At 41.2% G+C, this 27043-nt stretch overlaps 1 protein-coding gene across 1 annotated transcript in view; it reads right to left on the bottom strand.

Annotated features, from left to right (window-relative positions):
* C2H9orf85 (chromosome 2 C9orf85 homolog) overlaps positions 1-26782 on the bottom strand; it is a 39280-nt gene extending 12498 nt beyond the window's left edge. Inside the window, exon 1 of the mRNA XM_020798618.3 lies at positions 26555-26782. Within this exon, the coding sequence (XP_020654277.3) occupies positions 26555-26656 (102 nt within the window). The 5' untranslated portion in view covers positions 26657-26782. The remainder of the gene's footprint in view (positions 1-26554) is intronic.
* Between the last annotated feature and the right edge of the window lie 261 nt (positions 26783-27043).

The following is a 27043-nucleotide window of genomic DNA, read 5'->3' as shown; positions in this document are numbered from 1 at the left end:
TCACAAATACAAAGAAATTTAGTTTAAATAGCTATTTTTTTAGAAGATATTTTACTGACATTTTCTGTAGTCCACTATAATCATAGAATCCAAAGTCTCTCAATTCCTTCTTTATCCTTACCAGGACTCACAGCCAGTCACTCTCATTTGCAGTATGATGAGGGGGAGAAGATGGAGGACAAAATGGGGATCCAATTAAAGATTGTATTAACTACATGAATTTCTGGATGGGTTTCAAAAAATGATGCAAGACTGCTACAAGGAACATGTTAATTTACACAGCAGTTTTTACATGTTTAGAGTCTATCCAGAATCACAGTGTGGATTCCGAGCTAATAGATCCACCACTGACATGGTATTCTCCCTCCGACAGCTGCAGGAGAAATGCAGGGAACAACAACAGCCACTCTTAGTGGCCTTCATAGACCTTACAAAAGCATTTGATCTGGTTAGCAGGGATGGCCTTTTTAAAATACTTCCCAAGATTGGATGTCCACCCCGTCTCCTTAACATCATCAGATCCTTCCATGAGGGAATGAAAGGCACTGTAGTTTTTGACGGCTCAACATCAGACCCCTTTGACATCCGAAGCGGAGTGAAACAGGGCTGTGTCCTCGCACCAACACTTTTTGGGATCTTTTTTGCTGTCATGCTGAAGTATGCCTTTGGAACTGCAACCGAGGGTGTCTATCTCCGGACTAGATCAGACGGAAAGCTCTTTAATCTCTCTAGATTGAGAGCGAAGACCAAAGTCCAACTGAAATGCATGCGGGACTTCCTCTTCGCAGATGATGCAGCCATTGTTGCCCACTCTGCTGAAGACCTCCAACAACTCATAAATCGATTCAGCAAGGCCTGCCAAGACTTTGGACTAACAATCAGCCTGAAGAAAACACAAGTCATGGGCCAGGGTGTGGACTCACCTCCTTCTATTACCATCTCCACACAAGAATTGGAGGTTGTTCATGACTTTGTGTACCTGGGCTCAACCATCTCTGACACCCTGTCTCTGGATGTCGAGCTGGATAAACGCATTGGCAAAGCAGCTACCATGTTCTCTAGATTCACAAAGAGAGTATGGCTCAATAAGAAGCTGACGACACATATGAAGATCCAGGTCTATAGAGCCTGTGTCCCACTCCTGTACTGTAGTGAGTCCTGGACCATTTGTGCACGGCAGGAGAGGAAGCTGAACACCTTCCATATGCGTTGCCTCCGACGGATTTTTGGTATCACCTGGCAGGACAAAGTTCCAAACAGAGTAGTCCTAGAACGAGCTGGAATTTTCAGCATGAACACATTACTGAAACAGCGACGTCTACATTGGCTTGGGCACGTCGTGAGAATGGCTGATGGTCGGATTCCAAAGGATCTCCTATATGGAGAATTAGTGCAGGGAAATCGCCCCAGAGGGAGACCACAGCTGCGATACAAGGATATCTGCAAGCGAGATCTGAAGGCCTTAGGAATGGACCTCAACAGATGGGAAACCCTGACCTCTGAGCGTTCAGCCTGGAGGCATGCATTGCATCACGGCCTTTCCCAATTTGAAGAGACCCTTGCCCAGCAGGCTGAGGCAAAGAGGAAGTCACAAAAGCAGCAAAACCAGGGAGCTGGACAGGGGACAGATTGGATTTGTCTTCAGTGTGGAAGAGACTGTCACTCTCGAATCGGCCTCCTCAGCCACACTAGGCCCTGTTCCAAGTCCTCCATACAGAGCACGGTACCATAGTCTTTCGAGACTGAAGGATGCCTAACTAACTTGGAAATAGATAGCACTGGGTTCAACAGGGCTTTATTTCCAACAAGTGCAGATAAGGTTGCAGAATTAGTAAGTTGGACACATCTAAAGTAGGTCTATAAATTATGTCCTTTAAATTAAAAAACACAAGAACTCAGTACATGGCAGAACACCCAACATGAACTGTGTGTCTTATATGTCCCATCTGAATAGCTGCTGAGAGCATAAGTCTAACATTTTTAATTGCCACCTGTTTTAAATGTAATATTAAATTTAATTTTCACTTCATTTTTATGTTATATTATTGCAACTGTTGTAAACTGCCGAGTGGCCATCAGTCACTTGGTTGGTATAGAAACCAAACCAAACCAAACCAAACCAAACCAAACCAAACCAAACCAAACCATCCATCCATCCATCCATCCATCCATCCATCCATCCATCCATCCATCCATCCATCAATCAACCAGCATTACTCTGAAAACCCCTCTGTTTTAAAAGAAGCTTGCCATATAGCACAAGGGACTGTGCCATCCTGCAAGCACAAACCTAATTGGAGTTGTTTGCTTTTTATGCTGAATATATTGAACTTCAATCTCTTAAAATCAGCATAGTTCAGACAATCTTATCATTATAATTCATGTCATACAGATATGCCAAGAGCTATAAATGTATGATGAAGGAAACAGTGGCCTCTGATAATTCTAAAACCAGGGAATTCAAATGAAATTACAGCTAACCTTTTTTGATCTCTTTCTCTCCAAAGGAGGGACAGCAAGGATAAAGGAGAAGCATCACCCCTCATTTTCTCTGATCAGTCAGAATTAACATTGACTGATTTGTCAATATAACTTTTATTAGAAATATTTACAGTATTATGAAATTAAATGCAGATAGGGTTGCAGAATTATATCAAAGGACATTAAGATAAGTAATATTTCTTATTAAAGATGTTCACTAAAGTACTAACCATCACTTATACTGAAAAGGCATCATTCCAACATATTTCGCCCACTCTGGCCGCATTGCATTGGCTGCCCATCAGGTTCCGCATCGACTTCAAAGTGCTAATGCTTACGTATAAAGCCCTAAACGGTTTAGGGCCTCGATACCTGGCGGAGCGCCTTCTCCCACCAAGTTCTACCCGGGTCACACGGGCGAGCCAGGAGGTGAGGCTGAGGAGCCTAACGCCGAGGGAGGCCCGGAAAGAGAAAACAAGAAATAGGGCCTTCTCGGCGGTGGCTCCTCGCCTGTGGAATAACTTACCTCCTGACATTCGCGGAGCTCCCTCGCTGGGCACTTTCAAGAATCTATTAAAGACCTGGATGTTTCGGCAGGCCTTCTCATAAGATTATTTTTGATTTTCTTATTTCTTTACTGTCTTTTTACTTTTACCTGTTTTGTAATTTGTTGTTTTATTTTTATTGTATTTTAACTTTGTTGTAAGCCGCCTAGAGTAGTCTTCGCGACTAGATAGGCGGGATATAAATAAAATAAATAAATAAATAAATAAATAAATGCTAGATTACTTCAGCCTGCTTTAGGGCAAGCACCATAAATTAGTGATCTGCCCGTAGGAGCATGACGCAGAGGCTACCGAGCAACCCCAAGAGGGAGTAGGTTATACTGAAGACGAATTGGCCTATGATACCAAAATGCCATCCATCAATAAGGTGGTATGTTCATAGCTTAGCAAGAACTGTTGTCATCTGGCTAAGAATGCCCAGGACACAGCTTGTAGCTCTTTAAGGTCATTTGCCACAGGCATACCTTCTTCCTTTACAAATTCAGCTCAGTTTCCTTTCATGACATTTTTCTCCCAAGAAAAGACGGAATTATAGGATAATCTTATCTTCTTATCTGATCTTCCTGACCAGCTTGCAAAAAAATGCCAATGTCAAATGTATGACATTCAAAGTCCTCAGGACATTATATGATCATAAAATCTCTCTTGATAGTTTATGTATTTGGTTCCTATAGCAGGAAATGTATGGGTGAGCACTTTGAGAACTTACTGTTTTAAAAAGCTATGTATTGCATTGGCTCAAAGAATAATGGAGCAGTCTCTAAGACATTTTGTCCTTTTTGAAGATCATTTGCCCTCCTTTAGTCAGTGCAGGAACCAAATCAAAATATATCTGTCAGATGTATAATTTTCTCTTGAATGCCTCTAGTGTTGGAGCACTCACCACCTCCAAAGTAATTGATTCCACTGTTGTACAGTGGTGCCTCGCATTACGATGTTAATTCGTTCCAGCGAAATAGAAAATTGTGAAAATTAAAAGCCCATTGAAACGCATTGAAACCCCTTCAATGCGTTCCAATGGGCTGGAAACTCACTGTCCAGCGAAGATCCTCCATAGGGTGGCCATTTTTGGTGGCTGTCTTGCAAGGAATCCGTCCAAAAACACAACAGGGAGCCATTTTATTTATCCGGCGGCCATTTTGAAACCGCCAATCAGCTGGAGAAAAATCGTCGTTTTGTGAAGAATCAGTTCCCGAAGCAGGGAACCGATCATCGCAAAGCAAAAAAAAACCCCATTCAGACCATCGTTTTGCGAGCGCAAAAAGATCGTCGCAATGCGGTTTCGTCGTAATGTGGGGCAATCGTAAAGTGAGGCGCCACTGTACTGCACTAACAGTCAGGAAGTTTTTTCTGCTATTCAGCGTAAATCTGGCTTCTAACTTGAGCCCATTATTACATGTCTTGCACTCTATATTACCCAACTTGTTACCAACTCCCAGTTTTAAAAGAAACCATTGCTAAGCACTCTCTGAGTACAATTGTGTAACAAACTGGATATCCACCTGACACTTGTTCTATCCAGTACATTCCTAGTTAGCTTCCTAATCAAAATATCAAAGGCACCTTATCAAAAGTTTTGCTCTACAGCAGAGGTCCCCAACCCCCGGTCTATGGCCCGGTGCTGGTCAGTGGCCTGAGCTGGACCGGGCTGCAGAGACAGACCTCCCGCCCTCCATGCACTCACCTATGCACAGCTGATTCGCACATGTGTGTGTGCTCCAGTGTGCCCATGCAAGCGCCAAGTGCAGTTTGCGCATGCACATGAGTGCTCGCGCACCCGCACAAGCACTGCACCACCGTTTGCACATGCACGCAAGTGTTCTCTCGTTTGTGAGAGCGTGCGCTTGCTCACACATGTGCATGAGTGCGGGGCTGCCCCACCTTCCCTAGCCCATCCACGGGGTGAAAATAGTTGGGGACCCCTGCTCTACAGCATTCCCACCATGTACGAAGGAGGTTACACCATTAAAAATGAGGTAAGATTAATCTGGTAGGATTTGTTCTTGATAAATTCATGTTGGCTTCTAGTTATTATTGCATTGCTTTCAAGGTGCTTTCAGAGTGATGCTTTATAATCTGCTCCAGATCTTTCCCTGAATATATATGTCAGGCTGACTGGTCTGTAGTTCCCTGGTTCTTCCTTTTTGCCGTTTTTGAAGATAGGAACAATGTTAGCCTTCCTCCGGCCATCTGGCACTTCACCCATTCTCCATGATTTGAAGAAAATAACATACTGGTTCTGAGAGTCAGTACTCTTGGATGCAGTTGACCTAGTCCTGGAGATCTGAAATCATTCAAAGTACTAAGGTAGTCCTTGGCCATTTGTTTATCAATCTCAAACTGCAATCCTGCCCCCTCCATTTGTATTTTATGTTTACCTGGAGGTTCATAGGCTGTCTTTCGGGAAAAGACCTAGCTAAAGTAGGAATTAAGCATTTCTGCCTTTTCTTTGTCATCTGTTATCATTCTTCCTTCCCCACAGACTATTGAGCTACTATATTTTTTCTCTTTTGCTACACATATATCTGGAAAATGTGTTTTTGTTACTTTTAGTGTCTCTTGCTAACCTTAGCTGAATCTCAGCTTCTGCCTTCCTAATGCCATCCCTATACTTCCTTGCTACTACTCTGTACTCTTCCTTTGTGCCCTGGCCTTCCTTCTACCTCCTCTATGTGCCCCTTTTTATTTTCATATCCTGTCTGAGCTTTCTGTGAAGCCACATGGGCCTTTTTTTTTTTTTTTTTGCTGATTTCTACCTTTTGTTTCTTGTTGGAATTTTTATAGTTGTGCCTTCTTTTTAAAGAAATTCCCACCCATCTTGGACTCCTTTTCTTGTTAGGATCGCCTGCTATGGGATTTTGTTTTGTGTTTATTAAAATTGTTCTGAGTTTATTAAATTGGCTTTCCTAAAACCCAGTGTCCATGTGTGGCTACACCCTGCTTTTGTTTCCGTTGAAATCAAGAACCCAAGCAGAACATGGTGATTTTTGGCCAGAATTCCCTTTACTGACGCTTCTTCCATCAAATCATCTTTACTGGTTAGAATCAAGTCAAGGATAGTTAATCTTCTAGTTTGTTCCTCCACTTTTTGTAGGTGAAAAATATTAGCAACACAAGCCAAGAATTTCTTGGAAGGGCCATATCTGGCAGAATGCACTTCCCAATCTCTCATTACTACTACATTGTGTCTCTTTGAAATGCTTGTAATTTGTTTTTCAAAGGTTTCATATGTATTTTTTCCTTGACTGGGTAGTCAGTCCAACTACCATGTTACTTCTGTTTTTCAACCCCTATTGTATTTATGCAGATACTCTTAATGGGACAACAAAGCTCATCCTCCTGTTTTTCTGTGTAGGAATATGTATTTTTGACATATACTCTGACTTCATCTCTTTCTATTTTTCTGTTCTTTTTCAACAATTTACATCTTTCATTTGCTGTATTCCAGTCATGGGGAGTGACTGGAATATAAACGCTTTTCTACTTTTATAGATGTTTACTTTTTAAAGACGTGAGCCTTCTAAGGCTACAAGCATGCATCAGACATGACAGTGGATGCTTAGTTATATACAATTTCTGCCATTCTAAGTTAAACCAGGCTTTTCAAGCTTCCTGAAGCACCTGCAAAAACAATCTCTTTTCTAACCCCTACAGTGCTTCATTTAGTATTTGTCTCATATCTCTTTCTAGTTAAGACTCTGAAAAGACAGTGAACAAACCAACTACATTAATAGAAAAATTCATGAACACGCAGATACAGAAGAATCCCCTTTGTTGGCTCAGTTCATAGGCTATCTCAGGCTGGATTGACATTATGCTTTGCTTTTGAAAGATGAAACGTTACCACACCTTCTGAAGCCTCAGTTTTCATCTTTGATAACAATAATGGAAACATCAACAAGTGTCCAGGCTTAAATTAAATTGTTAATCCCAACAAGAGGTCCACTAAACCAGTAGAACCTAAGTGTGTTGACTTACCAAGTTTCAATTGATTTACTGTCTCTGTTCTAGATTTTAACTGAATAATTTCTCCTTTTGGTGATTCTAGATAAGTTCACAGGTGTAATAATAACTTTAAGGGGGGAAAGCCTGCTAAATTTCAAATAGGTGTGAGAGGTTTTGAACCATGCGAGTCGAAAAGGAAAAAACAAAACATGGCTTTGTGGGTAATCTATTGACTTCCATTGTGGTGTTGCATAATTTCTCTCGTCTCACTCTTTCACACACATAGAGACAGTTAAAGCAGTGTAAAGCCTCTGAGGACCTTACAACCCTTCCTGCTTATTTACATTTTTAGGTGGAGTGAAAGAGGTTGGGCTCTTTTTTTCAGCAAGATGCCTGGATCATTACTGTAGTTTTATGTTAAGAGTCTTGGGAGTGAAGGTCAGAGAAGTGGCAGAGCAATTCCTCTCCAGCTGCACTTCCTAGCTGCCTGGTGGTTTTGCTCTTACCCCAGCTGTAGGTGACCAGCAGGGCCATCTTTAGCAAGAGGTGGTTCTCTGCCCTTCCTGATCTGAGAGCCAGGTAAGGGTGTGGGTGGGTATGTTTTAGTTTGTGAAGGAGCCCTCATTCTTTAGTGAAAAGTTGATGTCAGACAGCCACCCAATAAACAGAAATCACTCTGTTAGTATAAGTCTCAGGTCATTCTCCTAACTCCCAAGCACTGCCACCAGCAGGCATAATCTTAAAAAGCAATGAAACCCTGAAATGACAGATTTACATTTCTTCAAAGTCTCTTCTAAGGTACAAAGTCTGTAAATGGATGGATGGATGGATGGATGGATGGATGGATGGATGGATGGATGGATGGATGGATGGATGGATGGATGGATGGATGGATGGATGGATGGATGGATGGATGGATGGATGGATGGATGGGAGGGAGGGAGGGAGAAGAAGCAAGCTCTAGCAACATCATCTACCTCTCTTTTCTCTTGAGACTAATCTCGTCTATTTTTCATTAAATCATGTCATGCTAAAGTAGACTTCTTGTCCCATTTTATACAAGTCAGACTCCCACAAATCTTAATTAAGAACACATCATTAAGAACAATTGTGTGTTATTTATTTTGCACATGTAAAGTGTGCAAGTACTTTATGAGGTTTCAAAACAATCCAAATAATTACAATATTAGTACGCATCCAGAGATGCAGCTCTGAAGTCAATAAGAAAGGTCTCTGGATGATAGCTAAGACTGACTTTCTAACACAGCAGTGAAAAAAATCCCATGGGACATGGTCTCTTTTATCCACTGTAAATAGTTCATTGGAATTACAGCATTCATCATGCTTATTCCCATCCATTGCCACTTGAGAATGGTTGAGAATTAAGACAATTGATAATGTGCTTCTAAGATTACTATGCTTTCTAGCCTTGCTTTCTACAAAGGCTTTTAAGATCCTGAATTCCACGTCTGCACAACATACTGGTTACAGTACAAAATTTCTATGTATAATACAGGAATTCAGTGGGGGCGGGGGAGAATCAGTCAGAATGCAGCTTCAGAACACAAACAGGACTCCATGTTTTGTCACACGTATGCCTGAAAAGGTGGCTGAAATTCCTTAGATTCATCTCATGAAAGCTCCTTTGTAGAAATAATGTAACAAGTTAGAAAGCAGAGATAACTTGGCATTCAAGGTCAAAAGCAAGCAGAAATAACAGCATTAAAATGTTTTGTATAAAATGAAGGTATACAATTAAAATAACAAATGATTCATAAAAGATACAAAGCAATGGAGAATAACTTGCAGGAGTATGATAATATAATCACTACAGAAACAAGGTTGACAATCTCTTTTTCTTCCCCTTGAGGGAGAAAAAGAGCTAGAGAGAAAACAGATGACCCTCATTTAAGCACTAAGAGTTCCAGGACTTATGCAATGAGCAAGATTAACCGAAAGTTAATTTATAGCAAAGGCTACTCTGGCAATCATAAATGGAACAAGATTTTTGATTAGAAAAGAAAGAGAGAGCCTAGCTTCAAAGTCATTTAATCTATCTTCCAAAAACATAGCTAAAATTATAAGATTCTTAGAAAAAACTCAACCGGTTTTAATTGAACAATTCAAGGCAAAATGGCATATGGTAAAAATAGTCCAGTTCTTTTCTAACTGAAACCTGCAGTGCTTTGTTACATGCTTTTAAAATCTGCACTGATCAGAAATCAAAATATAACTATCAAGAATAATCTGATGAGTTAATATTCTGTGGAACATAATCAGCATATTGATATGCGACCTTGTGTTTCTTATCAGTTCTGAAAGACTCAAGAGGCACACAATGGTTCATTTACGAAAAGAATAGGAGCAGAGGCGAAACATTTTCAGCTTAAGGGACACTGACCAGAAAATATTGTTCCTAGAAATTTAACATCAGTATTTATTATGTTTCTGTTGCCACAACTGGTGAAAAAACAGAAAAGGTTGTGCTACCACAAAGCACATTGAAAATCATGTTACAGTGCTAAACTTGTATCTGACAATAGAATCAGATATATTTCTTAACCTGGTCTATTTAGTATCTCCTTTCAAGCTCCATTATCCAACAATTAAAAGGTTAACCTTACTACTGAAGAGGAACTGTATGGTGGAAGAATTTTCACATGCCATTCCAATGTGCAATAGGCTAGATATGGATGGCTGAAGGAAGCCTGGTGGATGCTGGTGGCTTTAGAGACTTGGATAGAATTGAAAGCATCATGAAAGGCTAATTTCCCACTTCAACAAACCAAAATTATATTCAGGCAGGAATTACAGTGGATCCTCTACTTAAGGAATTAATCCGTATTGGAACGGTGGCTGTAAGTCGAAAAGTCTGTAGGTCGAGTCTCCATTGACCTACAATGCATTGAAAACTGATTAATCCCACAACTGGCAGTTTTTATTCTATTTTTGTTCCATTTTGGTTTTTTTCTGGTCTGTAAGTCGATTCTCCAGCTGCAAGTCGAATCTAAATTTTGCAGCCAGAGAAGTCTGTAACTTGAAAAGTCTGTAAGTCGAGCCGTCTGTAAGTCGAGGGTCCACTGTACAATTTCCATTAGAAGCCAATTCCCCCCACACTATTTCTGCCACTTGTTTTAATATACCATTAACTTTGACCAATTGACCAATTGATTTTAAGTGGGAGTACAGCTTTGAAAATAATCAAACCTTTTCAGAAGCTCTCAAAATAGCTTTTAAAATACAACTGCACATGAATGATTTTCTTATATTTTCACAGAGATAATGAATTTAGTTTGACGTTCTCAGCAACATCAACAGAAAACTATACTAACAACATTCAAACTTAAACTGTAATTTCTAAGCTGGTAAATCAGGTGCAGCAGTGCAAATTATAGCTGTTGGATTTGGAGCATACTTTTGGCCTGCCTGAAATTCTTAGAGCTACAGTATTCTAGTTGGTTAGCAATGTGTATTTCCCTAAGCATACACTCAGAATCCTCTTCCTACTTGTCCTAAAAAGTACTTTCTTAAGCCTCATCTGAAAAAACCAGAAATGTGGTGACCTGAGATGGCTGTCCTTGTTTAGATGCTAATTTTAGGCAGCTAGGTAGACTGTATGGAAATTGTGTTGCAGCAGCTTCACTACACTGCACCAGACACACAAGTATAGACAGACACAATGAAGTCATCACAAAGACTGAGAAGATTTAGAAAGAAGCAGGCAGGCAGGCAAGCAAACCAACACATAAATATGCACTGAGGAATCTAGTCCACTATTCTCTCCTTCATTGCCAGCCAAGGTGTTCTGATATAAAGGTAACACATGCATAGGTATGACATTAAAAATAGCTAAGTATTCTAATATCTCATACATTTAATTTAGTGTATATTGTTTTGTCAAGAGAACAAGCTGGTCATCACAAACATGCTTTTCCAACAACACAAGAGGCGACTCTACACATGGACATCACTAGATGGGCAATACCGAAATCAGATTGATTATATTCTCTGTAGCCAAAGATGGAGAAGCTCTATACAGTCAGCAAAAATAAGACCTGGAGCTGATTGTGGCTGTGATCATCAGGTTCTTATAGCAAAATTCAAACTTAAACTGAAGAAAAATCACAGAGCTACTCAGGTATAATTTAAAACAAATCCCTTATGAATACACAGTGGAAGTGAAGAACAGATTTAAGGAACTAGATTTGGTGGACAGAGGGTTTGAAGAACTATGGATGGAGGCTCGTAACATTGTACAGGAGGCAGCAACAAAAACCATCCAAAAGAAAAGGAAATGCAAGAAAGCAAAGTGGCGGTTCAAGAAGGCCTTACAAATAGCAGAGACGAAAAGGGAAACAAAATGCAAGGGAGATAGGGAAAATTACAGAAAATTGAATGCAGACTTCCAAGGAATAGCAAGGAGAGACAAGAGGGCCTTCTTAAACGAACAGTGAAAAGATATAGAGGAAAATAATAGAAAGGGAAAAATCAGAGATCGGTTCAAGAAAATTGGAGATGTTAAAGGAACATTTTGTGCAAAGATGAACATGATAAAGGACAAAAATGATAGGGACCTAACAGAAGCGGAAGACATCAAGAAGAGGTGGCAAGAATACACAGAGGAAATATACCAGAAAGATTTGGATGCCCCAGACAATCCAGATAGTGTGGTTGCTGACCTAGAGCCAGACATCCTGGAGAGTGAAGTCAAGTAGGCCTTAGAAAGCATAGCTAACAACAAGGCCAGTGGAGGTGATAGCATTCCAGTCGAACTAATTAAAATCTTAAAATATGATGCTGTTAAGGTGCTACATTCAATATGCCAGCAAGTTTGGAAAGCTCTACAGTGGCCAGAGGACACAAAAAGATCAGTCTACATCCCAATCCCAAAGAAGGGCAATGCCAAAGAATGCTCCAACTACCGTCCAATTGCACTCATTTCACGTGCTAGAAAGGTTATGCTCAAAATCCTCTAAGGTAGGCTTCAGCAGTATGTGGACTGAGAACTCCCAAAAGTACAAGATGCATTCTGAAGGGGCAGAGGAACTAGAGACCAAATTGCTAACATGTGCTGGATTATGGAGAAAGCCAAAGAGTTCCAGAAAAACATCTACTTCTGCTTCATTGATTGCACAAAAGTCTCAGGATGTAGCTGCATATCCTCTGGAAAGGAATAGGTCTGCAGTTTAGGGGCACTTCAGGGGCCCACAACTGTTCTTGAAAGGCCATATGACTCCTATTGATCAGGAGCATCTTTGTCCATTGCATCATGCCCTTCCTAAGAAAGCTGGTTTTGGCCAGGGATATCTCTTCTAAAATTAGCTTCTGTTTGAACAACTATAATGCAACTACGCTGCTCTTAAAAAGTGTACATTAGCTATGGCTAGTACAAAATGTGATTACCAGGGCTTGGTATTGTATTGGCTCTTGCCTTTCCATTGGACCATTTCAGCAATGTGGAGAGGGGGGATCTGCTGCTTGGGTAACAGCCTATCCTCCATATTACCTTACCCAGGCTTCATGCTCTGGAGAGGACACTCCTCAATTCAGAGCATGTCGCCATAGTCTCTTGAGACTGAAGGATGCCTATGAATGAATGAAAGATTTTAGAATGTCTCACCAGTCAGTCAGAAATTTCACCAGTCGGCATGACCACACTATAGCCTTGCAATTTATTGAGATTGGGAATCTCCATTTTCTCCAGCATCAGACTACTTTACATTCTCCTGCAGAGCAATATCTCTATGTGCTGCTCGAACTCTCACAAGAAGAGGGCAGTTTTCCTTTTGCAATGGGAGGAGGAAGGGGAGGATTGCAGGATTAGAGGGAGAAAGAGACAGTCAGAAGGGAAGGAGGCAGCCAGGGAGGGAGCTGTGACTTGTCCAGCAGCATTTTTCACTCTTCACAGAAGAGTGGACAAGTGCATTTTGCAAGCCTTGGTGATTACAACACTTATGCAGTGTACAGATTTAAAGACCACATGTCATTGGATCTGAGCCAACTACACTGGCTTCCAGTCTGATTCCAAGCTTAGTTCAAGATCCTGATTATGGCCTAAAATGTCCTAAATGGGTTGAGGCCAGGATAACAAAAGACTGACTCCTTCTGTAGGAGTCTGTCCAAATATCGGTAGTGGCAAGTCTTTTGCATGTCCCATCGCTGCAAGAGGATAGGTTGCTGAGTGCACAAGAAATAGTACTCCCTGTAGCAGCACTGCTGAGTGTGGAATGCCCTCCCAAAGGACATCAAACTGGCTCCATCCTTTTTAAGCTTCTGATGAGCAGTCCATGCTGTTTTCCAGGAGAGCTCAAGCTGGTTTTAGTCTTTAGAATTAGGTCTTGCAATTGTTTTAAATCAGTTCTTAAAGAATGTTCTCATTTATTTTACTGGACATCATTTTAGGAGTACTTGTGGGGAGAAGTACTATAAATAAGTACTGATGTCACAATGGCACAGTTCTTTACAATTTATGATCTCGCTATGGGGGATAAATGTGTGGATTCCTGGCTCAACATCCTAATGCCAGCCTATTGAGAAATCTTTCTCAGTGATTGCTCCCAAGTGCTGAAATTTCCTACCAAAAATATGCTACTGCAGATGTGTTACTATTTCGTGAGTTTTAATCTTTTAATTATGTTATTATTAGATTTGTACTTTAATGTTAAATACCTCAAACACTGATTTGAGGAAAGGTGAGACATACCGTATTTTTCGCTCCATAAGACGCACCGGACGTTAAGACGCACTTAATTTTTAAATACTGAAAATTAAAATAAAATAAAAATATATAAACAGAGCAAGTCCCACACTGGGACTGCCAAAAAAAAATCACCAAAAAACAAAGCAACATAGAAACATACCCCCCAGCCCAAACCTACCCTCCAAAACCCACCCAGAACATTTTTAAAAAGTAAAAAGCAGCAACTAATTTTTAAATACCAAAAAATAAAGTAAAAATAAATAAACAGAGCAAGTCTCATGCTGGGACTGCAAAAAAAGTACCAAAACACAAAGCAACATAGAAACATACCCCCCAGCTCAAATCTACCCTCCAAAACCCACCCAGAACATTTTTAAAAAGTAAAAAGCAGCAACTAATTTTTAAATACCAAAAAATAAAGTAAAAATAAATAAACAGAGCAAGTCCCATGCTGGGACTGCAAAAAAAGTACCAAAACACAAAGCAACATAGAAACATACCCCCCAGCCCAAATCTACCCTCCAAAACCCACCCAGAACATTTTTAAAAAGTTAAAAGCAGCAAATAATTTTTAAATACCAAAAAATAAAGTAAAAATAAATAAACAGAGCAAGTCCCATGCTGGGACTGCAAAAAAAGTACCAAAACACAAAGCAACATAGAAACATACCCCCCAGCTCAAATCTACCCTCCAAAACCCACCCAGAACATTTTTAAAAAGTAAAAAGCAGCAACTAATTTTTAAATACCAAAAAATAAAGTAAAAATAAATAAACAGAGCAAGTCCCATGCTGAGACTGCAAAAAAATTACCAAAACACAAAGCAACATAGAAACATACCCCCAGCCCAAATCTACCCTACAAAACCCAACCAGAACATTTTTTTAAAAAGTAAAAAGCAGCACCTTACCAGTGGAAAGCCTCCTGGAGGTCCTCAGAAGCCAGCGATGGTGGTGGTGGGGCACCCCCACGGGGCCTGCTGAGGCCTCCGGAGGCCACGGAAGCCAGCGATGGTGCCTGGGGGAGGCCCCCACGGGGCCTGCTGAGGCCTCCGGAGGCCTCGGAAGCCAGCGATTGTGCCTGGGCGAGGCCCCCACGGGGCCTGCTGAGGCCTCCGGAGGCCTCGGAAAGCCAGCGATGGTGCCTGCGGGAGGCCCCCACGGGGCCTGCTGAGGCCTCCGGAGGCCTCGGAAGCCAGCGATGGGGCCTGCTGAGGCCTCCGGAGGCCTCGGAAGCCAGCGATGGTGCCTGGGGGAGGCCCCCATGGGGCCTGCTGAGGCCTCCGGAGGCCTCGGAAGCCAGCGATGGTGCCGGGGGGAAGCCCCCACGGGGCCTGCTGAGGCCTCCGGAGGCCTCGGAAGCCAGCGATGGTGCCGGGGGGAAACCCCACGAGGCCTGCTGAGGCCTCCGGAGGCCTCGGAAGCCAGCGATGGTGCCGGGGGGAGGCCCCCACGGGGCCTGCTGAGGCCTCCGGAGGCCTCGGAAGCCAGCGATGGGGCCTGCTGAGGCCTCCGGAGGCCTCGGAAGCCAGCGATGGTGCCTGGGGGAAGCCCCCACGGGGCCTGCTGAGGCCTCCGGAGGCCTCGGAAGCCAGCGATGGTGCCGGGGGGAAGCCCCCACGGGGCCTGCTGAGGCCTCCGGAGGCCTCGGAAGCCAGCGATGGGGCCTGCTGAGGCCTCCGGAGGCCTCGGAAGCCAACGATGGTGCCGGGGGGAGGCCCCCACGGGGCCTGCTGAGGCCTCCGGAGGCCTCGGAAGCCAGCGATGGGGCCTGCTGAGGCCTCCGGAGGCCTCGGAAGCCAGCGATGGTGCCGGGGGGAGGCCCCCACGGGGCCTGCTGAGGCCTCCGGAGGCCTCGGAAGCCAGCGATGGTGGCGTGGAGGGGACAGTATTTGCTCCATAAGACGCATACACTTCTCCCCCCACTTGTTTTGAGAGGAAAAGTGCGTCTTATGGTGCAAAAAATACGGTACATTTCATCAATCAATCAATTAATCAATCAATCAATCAATCAATCAATCAAAATAATGCTCCCTTGGCCACCTTCTCCTGTTAAAAAAGGTGCCATACACCAGAAGACATTAGATGTTTAATGACACAAAAGAATTTTTGAAAGATTTCTAGTGAGTGGTTCAGGAAGTACCACAGAGGAATGGCAGAATACATACCTAGTGTGCATGTTCAATCAATATTATCTCTAACAGAGGGTCAAATTAGACAATAAGGGGAATGAGAAACCCGTGAAAGTAATCTGTTTTTCTTCCTACAACAGGACTTCTTCAGAGATTTCCTCACAGATATTCTTCAGAAATTAGACTTTCAAGTTAAGTCTTGTTTACATTCCTCACATGTACCAAATGCAAGATATGTTGGTGAGGAAAATCACAAACCTCTATATTTCATCATTTGGGAGAGCACCTCTGCACAAACATTGGTTAATGTACCTTACAGTTTGCTCCTAAATAGGTCTGAGAACAGGTCCTGTGAAATATTTCTCTCTTATCCCCTGGAGCAATACTGATACAGTGGACCCTCGACTTACGGAATTAATCCGTATTGGAACGGTGGCTGCAGGTCAAAAAGTCTATAGGTTGAGGCTCCATTGACCTACAATGCATTGAAAACCGATTAATCCATAACTGGCCGTTTTTGTTCCGTTTTTGTTCCATTTTGGTTTTTTTCTGGTCTGTAGGTTGATTCTCCGACTGCAAGTCGAACCTAAATTTTGCAGCCAGAGAAGTCTGTAACTCAAAAAGTCTGTACGTGGAGCCATATGAAAGTTGAGGGTCCACTGTACCACCTAGCTTTAATCCAGTTTTAGTGGCAATGAACACAAAGGTTACCTTTCAGATCTCAGTATGCCTTATTGAGTGTTACATTCATTTCCAGGTTGACATTCAGTTTTTCCAGTTTTTGAGAATGGCAGATGAATTACAAATGACAAGACTTTTCAAACAATTGATTGTGAGAGTTTTTGGAGTACTTAAGTCTTAAGTATTCCAATAACAACTTCTGTCCTATAAAGTTTTACAAGTATTTCAGATAAAGAAAGCAGGCAGTGACAACAGATAAAAAGATGCTTTGGGTGCATACAAAAGTGACCTTTAATCCTAAAAAGCTATAATTTATGAAAGATATTTCTACCAGCCTAAGTAACCTTGATTTATTTAGAAGGACAAAACTCTATTAAAGTTGGATGCATATTAAAAATATTATATAAAGGGTAAGTCACATTTTCACTGCTTTATTTAAAGAAGGCTGCAAGTACAAGATTGAAGAGAGGGAGAGCGAAACTAACTGAGCAAGATTTAAATGGATTCAAATGGTCACAGCCAAACATCTAACTTTCTCTTCTTCAGACTTCTGGTTCATTTTAATTAGTATGCAAAATGAAACACTGGAAAAGATACAGTATTCTGTATTCCTGGGAGCATTCTGGCATCCTTAACCATTTTAATAGTTTACAGAGGCACTGAGCAAACTTCTAGGATTCTGAACTAGAAGAAAAGTCAGTGTTGCTAAGCAGTGGCGGGGGGGGGGGGTTAGCTTATCTTCCAGATCTTCGCTATTCTATTAAGATATCATAACATTGCAACTGGAAAGGGAATGTTTCTTACAACACAATGCAAGCTCAGTAGGATTTTAAAATATCTGGAAGTGGAAAGCTCATGTCCAGAAGTGTTTTATGCATGATGTTCTGAAATAAGTGCATATTTTCCCCCAATGCTATTTGAGTATCAGTCATCACCCATAGCTGTCAAACAGGAATCTATGATAAAGCAAAGGTTCATTATTTTAATGCAGTAAAGAATGTGATACTGTAACTAAGAGACAAATGAATGACATTCATTTCCTCTTTGACATGAACTTCCTACTTCAATCTTGTTTCCACATAAGCCAAGCTTGAATGGTATTTATTCAGTGCATTAATTCAGAAGCATATTTAATTTTCTTCAAAAAAAATCAAGAAGGTATCTTCTCCTGCTAACTTTCTTTAGCTAAAATTACTACAGATTTCTTAAACCATTCCAATGGAAATACTTCAAAGTTAATTTCTGAAAAGCATAACAATGGTGGAAGGTACACAGATGCAATCCAGTTAAAATGCTACTTAAGGATAGATTGTGCATGTTTACTAAAACTAAACTGCAATTTCTTTTTAGTTTTTCTGAGTGCTGGCTACAGTCAGAAAAAAGTTACAAGATTTCAGAATGACTGTTCTGCTGAAGTTTCATAGTGTGATTTTGAAACCAATGTGCTTTTTGAATATAGGATTAAATCAGGAGAACCATAACTGATTCTTGAATCTTCACGGTATCCATCAGTGTCTTCCGTGGCCATAGATCGCATTTAAAAGAGCAAAAGAAAGGGACTTGGTTGTTGCAGTGAAGAAGATCAGCTGACAAGTTACTCATTCTCCTTCACCTCTTGGGAGAGAATCAGGAAACTTCAACAACAACTACAGAAAATAGTTCTGCAAATAAAACGAACAATTTGACGTGTACACTTCAAACTACAACAGCCAGACTCTATTGCCATTTGTATAAAATATACATAACTTGCTGTGGCCAACAGTGGCTAATTACCAAGTCCCAGGGCACATCTCAGTTAAGACACATATCCAACTATGCACCCTATTAATTACCTGCAATTAGCCACAGCAAGGAGGGTGTTCAGTTTAATTTATTTGATATAAATAAATAAATAAATAATTTAAAGGCATTAAATAGATGTGCCAAAAGAACTAACTTTGTCTGGTGTCTAAATAAGCACGGGGAGCCATGTTAAGGGAGGCTGTTCCATGATTTTCAGTATCACCACAGATAAAGCATTCTCTTCAGTAGCCACCTGAAAAGACAGCTTTAAATCCTAAATAAAAAGGACAAATTGCCATAAGACAATTTCCAAGTTCTATCTATGTGCCCAACAAAGATCACAGCACTATCCCTTCATATAGGATGACATGAGGACATCAGAGCCTATTGACAAAATCTGACAAGATGTTACCAATATATGCTGTGTCACTTATCTTCATGTGGGCAAGTTCTATTTGGCGAGGACATCAAAAAAAAAAAAAAAAAAAAAAAAAAAAAAAAAAAAACAAGATTCCTCTGCTGAAGCATCTGAAGTAGACTATGCCCTCCGACCCTGTTCTCCCTATAGTGCAGTGGTTCAACTGCAGTACTCTGCTCACAACCTGAATTTGATTCTGACAGGCTCAGGTCACCTGCTCAAGGTTGACTCAACCTTCCATCTTTCTGAGGTCAGTAATTTCAGTCCAAAGCTTGCTGGGGGAAGGGAAAAGGTGTAGCTTCCATAATAAAATTGTAAACTGCCCAGAAAGTGCTTTAAGCAGCATGGGACAATATACAGTTGTGCCCCACTTAACGATTACCCCGTATAACGACGAATCCACTTCACGACAACGTTTTTGTGATCACAATTGTGATCACAAAATGATGCTTTAATGGGGTTTTTTCGCTTTGTGACGATCAGTTTCCTGCTTCGGGAACCGATTCTTCGCATTACGATGATCAAAACAGCTGATCGTCGGGTTTTCAAAAATCGCTTTACAGGCACCGAAAATGGCCGCCCCATGGAGGATCTTCGCTGGACGAGCAGGTATTCAGCCCATTGGAATGCACTGAACGGTTTTCAATGCGTTTCAATTGGCTTTTTTATTTCGCTTGACGTTTTCGCTCTACAGCGATTTTGCTGGAACGAATTAACGTCGTCAAGCAAGGCACCACTGTATAGCTAGCATACTCTGCCTGCCTACCTGCTTGCTTCTTTATTTATTTGTACCTTCCATGCCATTCCTTTGTGCAGCCAACCAAAAAGGTGAAAGTGACTCAAGTCTGGGCTGGGCTCAGCTGCAGGATAAACAAGAACAGGGAAGAATGAGTAGCTAAGATATGCGGACATGATGAGACTCATGTTTATGAAGGACTTAATCCACCATATGGCAGAACCTTTTTCTTATGCTAAGTAGCCCAGAGTTAGCATACACCAATTTCTGAGGAACCATGATTAGATTTTTGAAAAATGCACACAAAGTAGTTTTTGTTTACCATAACTCTTGTGTAATGTCACATTTGCCTAAATAATTCACTATCATTTTCAGATGAAAATATTCTGCAAGCCTATAGGCAAAGCTATGTGAACTCCCCAATTTAAAAAGAAATAAATTTGCAAAAACAAAGTTGTGCTGAAAGAACAAGCATAAAATATAGCAGTTCAGTGCCACAGGAATCACTTTACTCTAGCAGGAAACAAAAATATAAACATTCTGTGCCTGACCTAAAACAGAGGATTATTGCAAGGAAGAGGTGGGAAGGACAAGAATCAGATATACGTACAGCCTTAAGCTCATTTGAAAATACAGTACTGTACATGGGAAATAAATAGATAACTACGACGACAACAACAGCAAAAATGACAACGATCGCAACAGCAAGCAACAGCAACAGGAGAACTATGGTTAATATTTTAAATCTGTTCCTAAGTAGCCTCCTCTCCTGCTTTTCTGTAATTCAAATTTATTAAGTATGAAGTTTTTGTTTGTTTCATTTTAAAAAATAGAAAAGAAGAATGGTATCTTAATATGTTTCACTTCATACATGTAAGCAGTTTATTTAGGCTTCTAAAATTAGTATCTGCTTTATGAACAAATATATAATTTAAACATTACCCTACAAATAATTAAAGGATAAAATATATAAATAAAGCAGTATACAATCCAATTGCCCATTTCCCCCCTTTTGCCAGAGACTGCAACACCCCACCCACTTTGCTTACTAAATCCCAAAGGCTAGACTCGATATTCCTGTAGCACTATTGCTTAGCTGTGTGACTAAACTGGATGACTGTCTCCATTTTCTGCTAGTAAATTTCTAACTGCAGTAAAATGGTATGACCGTACCACTCTGCATGCAGTGGTGCACAATATTTATTGTATATACATATGAATACAAATACAAATAGTATGTATACATAATATTTATTGTGTATAAATATGAATAACATTATTTATTCATGACCATAAATTGTTTGCAATCATAAGTACTTCAGAGGCTGGTGGAATGGCATTAACAGATTTTAGCACACTTCTAGTGCAGTGAATTTCATTAGAGGACGTTCACAGTCTACAATAATATATATCTTGACAAGCTTGTCTAGCATAAGGAGATTATTATAAGGAAGCTGAGTGTAAGACTCAGTCACCTGACCATAGAACCTGCTGTGAATTATATAGGAGGCTGAGAATCCCAACTAAAATTCAGCCTTCCAGAAAAACTATTTCCCATTTTTACAGGGACCCAACTCATACTTTAATTCTTTGCTTTACAAGTCGGGTCTCCACTCCAAAATCTTATCTGTTATTCCATAAAGAAAGTGGCTAAAATCCAGTGGTAAATCAAAACTAGATTAGATCCATTGTATCAGTGGGGATTTCGTGAGTTAACATTTATACAAGTTCCACTGATTCAATTACAGCCCTTCATGGATTGCTGCCTTGTCGTGGCGAAGGGGCTTGAGTAACTCAGAAAGCTATGGGCTATGCCGTGCAGGGACACCCAAGACAGACAGGACATAGTAGAGAGTTCCGACTAAACGCAATCCACCTGGAGTAGGACCTGGCAATGCCACTCCAGTATCTTTGCCAAGAACGCCCCATGATCAGAAACAAAAGGCTAAAAGATATGACGCTGGAAGATGGACCCCTCAGTTTGAAAGGCGTCCAACATGCTACTGAGGAAGAGTGGAGAACAAGTGCAAATAGCTCCAGAGCTAATGAAGTGGTTGGGCCAAAGCCGAAAGGACGCTCAACTGTGGACGTGCCTGGAAGTGAAAGGAAAGTCCAATGCTGCAAAGAAAAATACTGCATTGGAACCTGGAATGTAAGATCTATGAACCCTGGGAAGCTGGAGGTGGTCAAAGAGGAGATGGCAAGAATAAACATCAACATCCTGGGCATCAGTGAACTAAAATAAACAGAAATGGGCGAATTCAGCTCAGATGACTTTCATATCTACTATTGTGGGCAAGAATCCCATAGAAGGAATGGAGTAGCCCTCATAGTCAACAAAAGAGTGGGAAAAGCTGTAATGGGATACAATCTCAAAAATGAAAGAATGATGTCAATACGAATCCAAGGCAGACCTTTCAACATCACAATAATCCAAGTTTATGCACCAACCACCATTGCTGAGGAGACTGAAATTGAACAATTTTATGAAGATTTACAACACCTTCTAGAACTGACACCAAAGAAAGATGTTCTCATTCTAGGGGACTGGAATGCTAAAGTAGGGAGCCAAGAGATAAAAGGAACAACAGGGAAGTTTGGCCTTGGAACAAAGCAGGGCAAAGGCTAATAGAGTTTTGTCAAGAGAACAAGCTGGTCATCACAAACACTCTTTTCCAACAACACAAGAGGCGACTCTATACATAGAAATCACCAGATGGTCAATATCGAAATCAGATTGATTATATTCTCTGCAGCCAAAGATGGAGAAGCTCTATACAGTCAGCAAAAACAAGACCTGGAGCTGACTACGGCTCTGATCATCAGCTTCTCATAGCAAAATTCAAGCTTAAACTGAAGAGAGTAGGAAAAACTACTGGGCTACTCAGGTATAATCTAAATGAAATCCCTTATGAATACACAGTGGAAGTAAAGAACAGATTTAAGGAACTCGATTTGGTGGACAGAGTGCCTGAAGAACTTTGGATAGAGGCTCGTAACATTGTACAGGAGGCAGCAACAAAAACCATCCCAAAGAAAAGGTAATGCAAGAAAGCAAAGTGGCTGTCCAACGAGGCCTTAGAAATAGCAGAGAGGAGAAGGGAAGCAAAATGCAAGGGAGATAGGGAAAGCTACAGAAAATTGAATGCAGACTTCCCAAGAATAGCAAGGAGAGACAAGACGGCCTTCTTAAATGAACAATGCAAAGAAATAGAGGAAAATAACAGAAAAGGAAAAACCAGAGATCTGTTCAGGAAAATTGGAGATATTAGAGGAACATTTTGTGCAAAGATGAACATGATAAAGGACAAAAATGACAGGGACCTAACAGAAGCAGAAGACATCAAGAAGAAGTGGCAAGAATACACAGAGGAATTATATCAGAAAGATTTGGATATCCCGGACAACCCAGACAATGTAGTTACTGACCTTGAGCCAGACATCCTGGAGAGTGAAGTCAAGTGGGCCTTAGAAAGCCTGGCTAACAACAAGGCCAGTGGAGGTGATGACATTCCAGTCAAACTATTTAAAATCTTAAAAGATGATGCTGTTAAGGTGCTACACTCAATATGCCAGCAAATTTGGAAAACTCTGCAGTGGCCAGAGGACACGAAAAGATCAGTCTACATCCCAATTCCAAAGAAAGGCAGTGCCAAGGAATGCTCCAACTACCGTCCAATTGCACTCATTTCACACGGTAGCAAGGTTATGCTCAAAATCCTACAAGGTAGGCTTCAACAGTATGAGGAACGAGAAGTCGCAGAAGTACAAGCTGGATTCCGAAGGGGCAGAGGAACTAGGGACCAAATTGCTAACATGCGCTGGATTATGGAGAAAGCTAGAGAGTTCCAGAAAAATATCTACTTCTGCAAAAGCCTTTGACTGTGTGGACCACAGCAAACTATGGCAAGTCCTTAAAGAAATGGGCGTGCCTGACCACCTTATCCATCTCCTGAGAAACCTATATGTGGGACAGGAAGCAACAGTTAGAACTGGTTATGGAAAAACTGATTGGTTCAAAATTGGGAAAGGAGTACAACAAGGCTGTATATTTCCCCCCGCCTCATTTAACTTATATGCAGAATACATCATGCGAAAGGCTGGACTGGAGAAATCCCAAACCGGAATTAAGATTGCCAGAAGAAATATCAACAACCTCCGATATGCAGATGATACCACTCTGATGGCAGAAAGTGAGGAGGAATTAAAGAACATTGTAATGAGGGTGAAAGAGGAGAGTGCAAAAAATGGCCTAAAACTCAACATCAAAAAAACTAAGATCATGGCCACTGGTCCCATCACCTCCTGGTAAATTGAAGGGGAAGATATGGAGGCAGTGACAGATTTTACTTTCTTGGGCTCCATGATCACTGCAGATGGAGACAGCAGCCCCGAAATTAAAAGACGCCTGCTTCTTGGGAGGAAAGTGATGACAAACCTTGACAGCATCTTAAAAAGCAGAGACATCACCTTGCCAACAAAAGTCTGAATAGTCAAAGCTATGTTTTTTCCTGTCATGATGCATGGAAGTGAGAGCTAGACCATAAAGAAAGCACACAGCTGAAGAATTGATGCCTTTGAATTGTGATGCTGGAGGAGGGTCTTGAGAGTCCCCTGGACTGCAAGGAGAACAAACCTATCAATTCTAAAGGATATCAACCCTGAGTGCTCACTGGAAGGACAGATCCTGAAGCTGAGGCTCCAGTACTTTGGCCATCTGATGAGAAGAGAAGACTCCTTGGAAAAGACCTTGATGTTAGGAAAGTGTGATGGCAAGAGTAGAAGGGGACGACAGAGGATGAAATGGTTGGACAGTGTCTGCGAAGCAACCAACATGAATTTGACACAACTACGGGAGGCAGTGGAAGACAGGAGGGCCTGGCGTGCTCTGGTCCATGGGGTCATGAAGAGTGAGACACGACTAAACGACGACGAGTTACAGCTTACTATTGGATCTCAGCTGTTGTTTTCTTTTGGCCATGACTCAGGTTTAATTTAAAGCTAGCATACGTACATGTTAACAACAATATCAAGCAAAATTACTGGCCAAGAATTCAATAGTAGTTTTATTATCATTATTCCTTTTTTTATGTACAGGAATAATTACAAATTGATCCTAGCCAACTGCTTGTTAAGTGAACAAAGCTAAACCAGGCATAATGGTGGCACACATCAATGCAAATGTTTCTTGAAATCTACCTCACAAAATGTACCTTCTCATGCCTTACCTTTGAGTTCAAACAGAATGAAATAGTATTTCTTACTTCAGCTTCAGTAACTAAAAGCTGGCAGGGTTATTATTGTATGTATGGAGTGGAATTATATGTTTTAAAGAAGTCATGTCAACTTTTAACATACTTCAATCTTAGGACAGGGACTACACAGCCTCTTACTTTCCCTGTTTTAAGACATTAAGATAATTAAGCCAAGCATCAAGAGACAGAAAGAGAAAGAGAACAACAGGATGAGAGTAGGCTGGCTTAGTCAGCTTCCTATGCCCTTTCAGACAAGACTCTATATGAGACTTAAAGAAGAGGAACTTCTGGCACCTGAAAGACTAAAAAAGTTTTCACTTGCTACTGGTCAATTCACCAAATTTTAACAAACATTACTGTTCTAAAAGACTTGCAATCCTATACATGTTTTATCAGAAAAAAATTACTCTTTCAGTGTGTTTTATCCCACTGAGAAACAGCAGAGCTTAAGAATCTAGCACATCACACGCTGGCAACTACCCCTTTTCCTTCTCTTTTGCAACTTTCAACTAGCCCTTTACATCACAGATGGGCAAATCCTCTCCTCTGTTCAGAGGCTGAAATGAAAATCTGCATGGCTGAACTTTAGCCTAAGTCTGCAAAACTGCCAGATACTTTCTCAAAATCTTTTATCTTCTGCAACAATAGATAATACTATATTTCATCATCTACTATTACTACTACTTTAGCACTGTATAATTATTTTGTTATTATTAATTTGTCTTACATTAAACCCAAATTAAGTTTGTTAAGCTTAGTTCTGATTGAAATCAATGAGAGATTAATTTATACCATTTTTTAATGGTCAGAAGCCTACTGATGAGTAATAATTATTTAAATTACTCTTCAAGGATGTTTTTTGTCATACATACTGGGCCTTATCTAGCAAGCCAAATCATTTTAATTAAGTTGTGCATTACACTTCTGACAAAATTCTGAAGCTGTATGGTCACACATGGAATCCTATTGGATTGTGCAAAATCATTGGTGAAAGTTGCTGTAACTGACACAGTGCCAGGGTTGTGTAAGATGTGCACCAAGTATGAGAGTTGGCTACAGCCAGGGTGGATAAAAATGAATGATTTTAAAAATCACTTTGATTTAAACCACAATTTAAACAAACAATTACAATTTTTTAGAATTTAAAAGATCCAAAAAATCTGATTTTTATTTAAATTATGATCCACACTACAACAGCAAATTCGATTATTGTCCTTGCATGTTTGAAAAGATCCAATAGGCTAAAGACCAATATGTTCTATGGAACCTACTTCAGAGCAAACATGCATAGTCTCACACTATAATTCTGTTATCATATCAGCTTATGTATGCACCCTCAATCTGTAGAGGAATAAGAAAATGATTAGGCAATGTTTACTTCAGAAAACTTATGATCGACTGGGTTTCTGAAAGTATTTTATATGGGTGCTCAGCTTTTTGAAAACGCCCAAAACATGAGAGACTCTATTTGTGTCTACATGTTCATTACCAAGAACGGCTGATGGATAGCTTTTCAGTATTCCATCTCAATCCATTCTGTTTTCCCACTCTTGAAAAGTACTCAAAGAAACCCTTCTTCTACAGAACGATTACAAGATAGAGAAACCTGGCTGTTCTCCCTTTGCAATCCAATCCAACTGAAAATAAAACTTTAAAAGCCAGACATTCACTTTCAAAAAAAAAGATTTACTTCTCATGTTGCAAAAATCAGGGATTAAAAACGCGTCCGGGATTATGACACCACTGAAACTTGCTTGCCAGGGAGTGAGACGATCCGCCGCCTCCTGTAGCACGGCAAGTTTTCAACCCGATCTTGTATTTAGAAGGAGCCGAATAACCCTTCCATTCCTAAGGCGTACCTTTCGCTGGGCGCTCGTGTCATACTTGTCATTTCGGAAGACCTGAGTATTCTGGTGCCGCTGAGCTCGCGTCCGGGACACGTTCCCTCTCTGAGAACTCATCTCGCCTGGCCCCCGCGATTCACCTGGAAGTAACCTTTCTGTACTTCCGCTCCTGGGCGCCTGCCTGCCCGCCCGAGAGAGCTGTAGTAGGGCGAGGGGCAAAACAGCCGCCTCGGATTGGTTCCTCCCTCGGCACAAAAGCGAGGATTGGATTCGCCGGGGACGGTCCCGCCTTCCTTCCGAGATCACGGATAAGAACACTTAAGTCGAAGATTGCGATCTGATTGGTCGGTTCTCCAGGAGCTGCCGGTCAGCGAGAGTTTGGCCCCGCCCTTTCGCCTCTCTGGACAGGCTCGTACAGAGCAGCCTTTCTCTGTTTCGTGCCCCGTTCAGTCACTTGGGAGAGAGAGAGAGAGAGAGAGGTGGCGGTGGGAGGGAGAAACGGTG

This window comes from Pogona vitticeps, chromosome 2 (genome assembly GCF_051106095.1).
Source record: "Pogona vitticeps strain Pit_001003342236 chromosome 2, PviZW2.1, whole genome shotgun sequence".
In the NCBI taxonomy this organism is placed as follows: domain Eukaryota; kingdom Metazoa; phylum Chordata; class Lepidosauria; order Squamata; family Agamidae; genus Pogona; species Pogona vitticeps.
Note: the sequence above shows the minus strand (reverse complement) of the source record. Positions and strands in the feature narration are given on the sequence as shown.